This window comes from Sprattus sprattus, assembly GCF_963457725.1.
Source record: "Sprattus sprattus genome assembly, chromosome: 3".
NCBI lineage: Eukaryota > Metazoa > Chordata > Actinopteri > Clupeiformes > Clupeidae > Sprattus > Sprattus sprattus.
In genome coordinates this window covers 30,565,401-30,574,455 of record NC_137922.1, presented here as the reverse complement: position 1 = coordinate 30,574,455, position 9,055 = coordinate 30,565,401, and the positions used below count along the sequence as shown (strand labels likewise).

Genomic DNA, 9,055 nt, shown 5'->3' with positions numbered 1-9,055 from the left:
TAAGAATCGGAACGCAGGGTTTATGATTTTACATGTAAACTGCCTCACCGATAGTAACTCAACCACTAGGGGCGTAGGTTTTCACTACCATATTCCCGCGCCCTCTGGTTGCCAGGTAACATTAACAGATACACAGAGGTTGTTGGTTTGACTTGTCCAGAGATTTTCTATGCGACTGGAATGATCCTAGTTTGTCTGATGATAAGTTGGAAACGTTTTGTGTTTAAAGGTAACGTCTGGTACCGTTAATAGTAATAGATTGGAATTCTTTCGTCGATTTCAGAGGGAATCAACAGTTATTTTGGTTATTTCAGCTTGAAGTCGTTTAAGCGGTGCTTCGAGGCTGAACTTTACAGGTAATTTAAAGTTAACATTATGCAACATAACATTAGGTAAACTTGTATTATAACAAGCTTACGAGGCGAGTTTATTTTAATATTAACGTTAGCTAGCAATGGACTTGAAAGGAACATGTAAAGCCTTAACGTTATGTGTGTTGGTGAAGAATGTGTGCAGGGCGTACCTTGGAAGGTGCGGGCTGTGTCACCTGGTGGGGCTTTAGCCCAGCTCTAGATCTCCTAGGCGCTGGTGAGGCTTACTTTATTCAGCATTTCTTGTTGGGAATGGCACCTAGGGTTACAACAAATATACCGACTGAAAAGCAATATCTCTGTTTGAAAACGCAAAGGTCCAGAGAGAGAGCAGGGGGAGGTGAATGTTTTACTACTGGGCTGCGCTGACCCTCGGCACATCCTCAAGACTATTGCTGGGCTGAAAGACAACGACACACTATCGGTGAGTGACTGAAGATGATAGATATAATATATAACGCCACTATTGCCTGTTGGAAGAACTGCCTTACTAGGAAGCTCGATGGGTAGCAAAAAAAGTTTACGGTTTTCTTAATTCTGTTTATATTTAGGTGTGGCTAATTGAGAACAGTATGGAAGTTGTGGCACGACAGCTGCTCCTTCTCTTCCTTTCGTTAACTTCAACCGACAGTATGGGGCTGCATGGTAAGTCCTATATTCTGTTGATATTTTGAAAAGAGGGACAGCTTAAACATCACTGAGGAATTGGGTTGGTGAAGCTACCAGAGACGACCAGAATTGGTTGCCGTTTCATAAACGAGCTGGAATTACTGATCGAAACTTCAATCAAAGACTTGAGTGTGATGTGATTGAGTGTGGACAGCTCAGCATATTTTTGTGCATTTTTCTATTTTGTATTATTACATTGCATGAAATAAACTTTGAGTGCATATGGGATATATTGTCTTGTGCCATCACTACTTCTCATGGTTGACTGATTAGATGCTCTACACAGCGTTTAGCATGACCTATCTGTATAAGAAAATAAAAATACATCTCTTACTGTTATTCTTAATCATATTATTTATGTATTCTGCTTGTGTGATTCCAGAAAAGGTGGAGGTGTTTCTAGAGGTCCTTGGGAACACGGAGATCCGTAGTCAGACTGAGGAGATTCTAAAATATGCTGCCACTCAGCTCTCGTTATCTGTCTCTGATATGCTTAGTACACAAATACATCCCTGCCTCGACACTGGGTTCCTTAAGGTGAGACACAATGAGACATGTGTAATGTGTTATTTGCTGGTGTTTCTTGTAAAGTGAATTTCACAAAATAAATGTGGCACTTGAGCTGTAGTATCATAGTAAACAGGAAAACAGAAAGGGTTTAAGCCAAGTCTTCAACAGGGATGGGTATTTTGAAATTCAGTGCTTGGCCATAACAGCATCTATTTTAATTGTCTTTGTCTAACAAGTTCATTCTAAATCCTTACATGATGTACATATATGGAACTAGCATTTCTGTTAGTTTCCGTGGAAGCCCAGTGAGAGGGTTACATCTCTCCTTTTAGCTCATTTGTGGTTGCAGTGAAGACAACAGTAACCTGGATGCTGAAGTCACAATATGGAAAGCAAAAAAGGGAAAGAGAGTGCCTAACTGTTTGCCCAGGTGCACTTTATCATTGATAAGCAAATAGTGGCATCCCTCCGTATGGTAACATGGGGCCTAATAGTCCAATTAATAACCCAAATACTTAATACCCAAATATCTCCCTGAATGTGAAGGTACAACACCAATCCAAAATTCATCAGGTTGAAAGGGCTTGCTTAAATCTTTGATATTCCTTTTGGTAGGAAAATATAGGTGACTTAAGGCAAGTAAATGTTCTGCAGATGTTCAAATGCTAGCAGCGAATATCAGTAAACAGAACATTTTTATTTAAACTTTTTAATTGACATTTTCAAATCTATACAAATCATTCAACAGTTTTGCATAAAATCCGCAAAACCAGTAGCTTCAATAATTCCTTCACCCAAACATGCATTTCATCTGAAAAGCTGGATGAGCAACATATATGTGATGTTCACGGTAAGAGACATTTCCTTATGTTGTAAAATGTAAAACAGATTTACTTTTCAGTGAAGGCTAGGTAATGTATGTAATGTCTAGTGTGATTGCATTTATGTAATGGAATAGAATGTAGTTTATGAAATGATATAATTAAATGTTATGACACAATCACAAAGTGAGGGAGACACAGGATGTGTAATCCATAAACCCGTACATTTACAGTGACCTCCCTCACTTTACTGTACTCTCTAAGGGTGATTTATTCCCTCTATGTCCCAGTATAAGGAACGAGATGAGCTGGCAAGGATCTTCAAGGAGTGGCTGCAACCTCCTTCATCTATCCTGCCTATAAGTAAGACATGGGACAGTCGCGTGAGGCAGTATTTGGGCTCCCGGTATGACAGTAAACATGGCATTTATGACTGGGATCTCACCATGAAGATGTATCAGAAAGGGGTTTGTACCATTTACACTACACACAGTATTGTCAATCCATGCAACTGGACCAGATTGATGTGCTTAAAGATGTGATAAATGCACACATTCCCTTTATGGCTATAAGTGGACACCCTTTCTAACTTGTAGGTTCAGCTGCCTGAGCAACATAAAGGTCCAAAATGTGATTTAATTTGCAATATGGTTTCTCAAAACTTTCTGTGACTTGTGGCAGGAATTCCCCCAAAAAGGCAGTGATAAGGCAGATTTCTGTATTGAAATGACTCCTGGCACTTAAGACTTGATGATCCGAGGGTTGGAGGCTGTGAGAGAGTGGAAGACTGGTATATGCTACACGGACCTTCATTTTAAAGGGAAACTTTCGGATTTTCCAAACTGGGCCCTATTTTTAGATCTTTTTGGGTCAATTTTTTACAAGGGACAATTAACGATCAAAATTGGTTCAGTATTGCGTTACAATGCTAACACCACAACTGCGAAACTGGGATCCCAATGGGATGGTGGCACGGTGGCTCAGGTGCTTGCACTTCCGCCTCACAGCAAGTTTGCACTATTGCTTCTGCATCCTGTTTTGTGGAGTTCCCTTGTTTTGGAGGATGGGCACTAAGACACAAGCAGGGCTGCTGGATGAAGCGGCAGAAGCCCTCAGAGGAGGAGAGACTGGTGGAGAGCCGGAGTTGGTCCGTGGGGCTGAGGTTGTCTTCCTGCAGGAGGCGAGACATGGTCTGAGCCCGTCTCTCGGTGTGGCAGGCCGGAGAAGATGGACTGGAGCAGAATGCAGCACGGCAGGAGGCCCGATGGAAGGGCGAAAAACATCACTGCAGACTTGCTCTCCCGCCTACCAGCGTGAGACCAGAGGTGGGGGGATGTGTGACGGTCGTGGTGCGACCGCACATGAACCGCACACTCCTACCCCATCTTTTCAACCACTATTGCACCCAACAGACATGGTTTGCACACACACACAAACACTCATACTACTGATTACAATTGGATCCACCACATGGACTGCTAATGGCCTAGGCTGGCAGAAGGGACACCTGGAATGGTCTGGGCCAGACCACTTTGATAAAGTGTTTTTATATACTTAGAAAGTGCTTATTGTATTACCTAGTTATTTTCTTTGGCGTGCATAACACTGAAGAATACTATGGTTATGTTTGAGGGTCTGTCTTGTCATTGTGCATTGTTTGTTTTGTTGTGTCTACCCCTGTGTTTAGAAATGGTGCTGGCCGCCAGGTATTTATGTTCATTGCTCTGTATGGTTTGGTTTGGTTAGTCTGTCTTGTTCAGGTATGTGCATATATGTTGACCCTTTTGACTGCTGTTTGTTGACTTCTGTTTTAGAAGAGGCCTAGAGATACACCTGCGTCTGTGAACCTCAATCACTGTAAAGAAACTGTAGAAAATGATGTTTGATGATGAAATGGTGTTTCTAAAGTCTGTGTTTTACCTTTCTCAAACTTCCTGACGTAGCACCCATTTCAGTACACGCAGTCGATTGGCCTACCGTGCGGTGCTGGAGTGGGCAATCAAAGGAGAGTGACTCCCTTCGCTAATCGACTACAGGCACTGAGTGGGGTGCTACATCAGAAACATTTTATGCATAACGTGTTTGGTGATGAATTAGAACGGGTACTGGAAGCAGGCTCGATTGCACTCAGAGACTGTAGTAACCTTGAACAAGCACATATGAGTGTAATATCTAGGTGTCCACGTACCTTTGGCAATGAGGTGTTTTTTCAACATGGCTTTCAGAATGTAAAGCTTGTTAGATCCTATATTCCAAAAAAGTATTGCTTATATCAGCTTTTCAGTATTGAAATGTCCTCCGTTGTTTATGTACGTATTTTCTCTCATTCATATAGTGTGGTGTCATCAATAAGCAACAGTATGTGAAGTGGAGAGATAGGGGTGTGGCTTTTGAGCTGAGAGAAGGACATTACCAGATAGCCAATCAAAGTCTGCTCTCCAACCGCATATTTGGTCATGTAAGTTAAACTGCAACTGCTTACATTAAATGAGAAGTTGTATTTGTATTGTTTGAAGCTTCCAACTTGATTGCATCCATGTATGTGTTTTTGTTTCAGAGGAGGGAGAAGGTTGCAGTAAGAGGTTACTGGGGCGACATTGTATCTAGCCCTTACCTTGGTTTTGGAATTGAGACAGACGACAAAGAACTACTCAAAAAGCACAATAACCAGCATGTGAAGGTTGGAGACACATTATACAGATAAATAATATTTATTCTTTTTTTTATCTTTTTTTAAAAGAGAGTGATCTTTTGTATTCATCTGTTTCCCTATTAGACAGCACAAGACATATCCTTTGCTAATGTGCTGGCACTATTCCAGTCCCTGTCGAACAGGGGAAGCACTCCCCCATTGCTCCTGCAGGCCAGTGATCACAGGGACAGAGAGGAGTGCCAGACGTCTGAGATCCAGCCAGAGTCACACTCTTCACTAAGTCACAGAAAAGAACAACTTCCAACACATGACTGTCCATCCGCTGGCCTTTCAAAGAAACATCCGCCTCAGTCAGAGGCACAGGAGAAATCCTTGCATTATGGTAATGTATTTGGTAGGGATGAGAACCTTTAAGATTTTAACGATTCCGGTTCCTTATCGATTCCTGCTTATCGATTCGATTCCTTATCGATTCTCTTATCGATTCTTATTGGGTAAGGGGTGAAAAAAGAGCACAAACGGATTTTTTACATTAATGTTCTTTTATATAAATATCTAGAATGCTGTACACACCATAAACAGAATGTTTACATAAATAACCAAAAACTTTTATTAAAAAAAACAGACATTCTTGCCACTAAATATAAAACAACAATATTAAAATGCATATGTGGTGAGAGTGTCAACTCTAAAGCTATACATTGACATTGCAGATCACTGTTGATTGCTATTTCACTCATTCACTCATACACTCATCTATACTGTATCAGATGAGTGTATGAGTGAAATAGCAAACAACCCCTATATAGATATACCTCAGGAAATGTCTCATAATTGTTGGAATATTACAATACATCCAGGTTTAGTTTAAGTTAGTCCAATCTAAACCCCTCCCTCATTGCACTCTTGAGATAAACTAAATCTGGCAATAAAATGGCACTAACAAAATCGTTGAATTTTCTGATCTGACATGAAGCCCTTGTTATTGAGTAAAGGACTGTATATTTTTTTGTAGGTTGCTTGGTTGTTTGGCTAATCGCGAACTATTATGCTTAACGCTTCTAATAGCAATGTAGAACCCACTACAAACACAATAACGTACTGAAACATACTTACTTGTATCATGCACACAATGCCTCACATACGTATTTGAACAAAGATGATTCGCAAACTAGGCATTCAGTATATTTAAAACTTAACTATTGCTGCCACTGAATTGAAAGAGAAACGTATCCATATCTAGGGAGCTGCACGCGTTGCTAGACAACGCCATTATTAACGGAGTCTTTTGCGCTTCATCCCTGACTTAAGGTAAACTCCTCAAAATGTTTTATCATAACGGTGTTACTCGTGTGTTATCAGCAAACTTTCTAGAACCAACAGAGGGGAGGCAAGCACTGCCTCTGCCTCAAAGCCAACAGCTGAAAATAGAAGATTCTACAGCTAAGCTAGCCTAAGTTATATGACAATGTCCAACATCGCCCATTCTGTTAAGCAATTAAATGCTAAGTTTAGTTATGGTTAACACGACAACGCAAACGTTTGCTGATAACACACGAGTAACACCGTTATGATAAAACATTTTGAGGAGTTTACCTTGGTAAGTTAGGGATGAAGCGCCGTCGTTAGTTGAGCTGCTGCAGGCATCAAAAACATGACAATCTTGTAATTTAATACCATGTTGTGTGCTCAAGTGCTTATTCATAGTAGATGTACCTCCTCCTTTTGACGAAATACATGTTGTACAGACGTTACAAGTGACCATGTTTGCATTTGTTCGAGTGAAATAAAGCCACACTTTAGATCGCTTCTGTCTAGTTGCCATTTCTGCTGCGGTCTGATTTTTTAAAGGGAGAGTTCGCGCATGCGCAAACGGCACAAAGGTCCGTTAACAGACCCGGTTATGAATTTGGCTAACGATTCCAAAGATTCGGCTCATTAGGAACCGGTTCTAAACAAGAACCGGGTTTCGGTTCCCATCCCTAGTATTTGGTTACAACTTATTGCCAATATGTTGATCATGAAATGTTCATGAATGAATGAAATGCAACACCAAGTAAGTTTCAGTTAACAGTTAACTAATATTCTGAAACCAGTAGCCTCTAATCAACCTCCTCCTTGAGCTCATCATAATTGTCACTATGGTTACCCCTGTTATAATGTAAGATAGTCCTTTTTATTGTCCGTTTAGTTGTGTTTAAAAAACATATTCTTGTATTCTGAAACTTTGAAAATGTAATCCAATCCAATCCAAATCAGTTGTCTGTTCTGTGAATTTCTCATCCTGATCCTCTGTGTCTGTTCTGTGTGTGCACAGTCTTGGCTTTGTGGCTCGGACCGAGCCATACGGTTGGAGCATAAAGGGGGGGGGGTGTAATTTTATGGTTGTTAAACTCAAATATCAACAACCCTTCGCCAAAGATACTAACCTCACCTTTAGGTGTACTTCATTTTTATCACTAAATATGTTGTGTGAGTGGCCATTGCAGTGGAGCAATTGGTTTTTATCAAGTGCTTACAAGTTACATCAGGCCCCCCAGACACGTGAGTTAACCTAGATGTGTGCAGCAATCCAAGAACAAGCTGCAGCCAAATCCCATTTCTCTACATGGCCTCCCTGTCAAAGAGGGAAAAGGTCCCAGCTGTCAGTGAGTTTTATAGGCATGCGGTTGGACTCCAGGAGAAGCAATCCTTCATTCTCTAGCTCATGCCGTGAGGCAAAGGGAAGTGTGTCGTAGAACTTTGAGGAACTCAATGCGTTTTATACAGGCTCATGACATAGTGTTTTAAAATAAACATGACACTGCTTCATAATTAAAAACATTTGGTGGTAAACTCTTGGTGATGCAGACTTAAATAAGCTTTTGCTAGAATACCAGTGTAGTGAAAGAAGGGGGTGAAGTCCCCCTCCCCCTTCTCGAACATGTTCGCCAGAGGATCTAGAAATGATTTGACTTAAACATTTAGCATCCATTTCCACACAACACCATAGCACTAACTAAACACTTCATAAATGCATGGCTCTCCTGAGTGTGAATGAGGTAGCAAGCTGTGTTGCTGTGTAGCCTGTGTGTGCATACGCATTTTAGCTCGAAAGGCCCACGTGACAGGATGATGTTACATTGAGAATAAACTGTGGTTAATACACTGATTTGTTTTATAGAATTACATAAAAAAATATTGTAATGCGGTTTATAGTGGCAAAAATATGGTATATGTGCATATAATGTGTTTACATTTTGACAGCCATTGTGCACATTTTAGTAGAATTTGTTCATGATGTCCCAAACATCATGGAGAATCAGTTATCTTCACTGATTTCTGTAGTTTGTAGTTTATTTACTTTTTTAATTTTATTACACTAGCTATTTTAGATCACATTTTTCAGAAGTGTCACCAAAAATGGTGTTATTTGTTTCCATGCTAAAGACCCAACTCTGCCTAACTGTTGTCTTCCAGAGCTCATGACTGTGAGTGGTGTGAGAGTGTTCTTCCTCCCTCTGGACTCTCTTACAAAACTCCCAGAGAAACACAGATATTCACGGTTCTTTAACACCATCTACTGCTCAGCTAGGTAACATACACGCAGATGCATGACTATGACATGTACACAGACACAAATGTTATGATGTGTAAGACATTTTTGCATGTTCCTGAAGTCTGTTGTATTGGAATGAACTTAATCCATGTAAGCTCTCTCTATTTCTCTACCGCTCAGTATGGTGCATAACTTAAAACCAGCTTTGAAATCAATAGCCGCACCTAAGGCGATTCTCATAGTGGAGCTGTGCAAGTAAGTCACTATTTACTCATCCTAAGATTTTCATATATTCTAAAATAGATTTAAATATATGGAATCAGTTCTCATTGTATTTGTATACGTGTATTTCAGGTACCTGCTGGACCTGTCAAAAGAGCAAGAGGCAGGTTTTACAGAGAAAGTCAACGAAATTTCTCTAGCAGCAGGTTTTAGTCCTGAACAGGAGGACACCAGTGACGTGCATGCTGTCTTCACACTGCAGGAGCAGTGA

The 9,055-nt window shown here is 40.5% G+C and overlaps 1 protein-coding gene across 1 annotated transcript; it reads left to right on the top strand.

The window, feature by feature from the left end:
• Positions 1 to 506: 506 nt before the first annotated feature.
• On the top strand, positions 507 to 9,055 carry dnaaf3l (dynein axonemal assembly factor 3 like; the record flags this gene model as incomplete). The annotated part of the gene is made up of 11 exons (XM_080835013.1): positions 507 to 588; positions 689 to 795; positions 923 to 1,016; positions 1,423 to 1,577; positions 2,662 to 2,838; positions 4,707 to 4,829; positions 4,929 to 5,051; positions 5,148 to 5,406; positions 8,484 to 8,598; positions 8,743 to 8,817; positions 8,917 to 9,055. 11 exons carry the CDS (start codon positions 507 to 509, stop codon positions 9,053 to 9,055), a joined length of 1,449 nt encoding a protein of 482 aa, XP_080691139.1.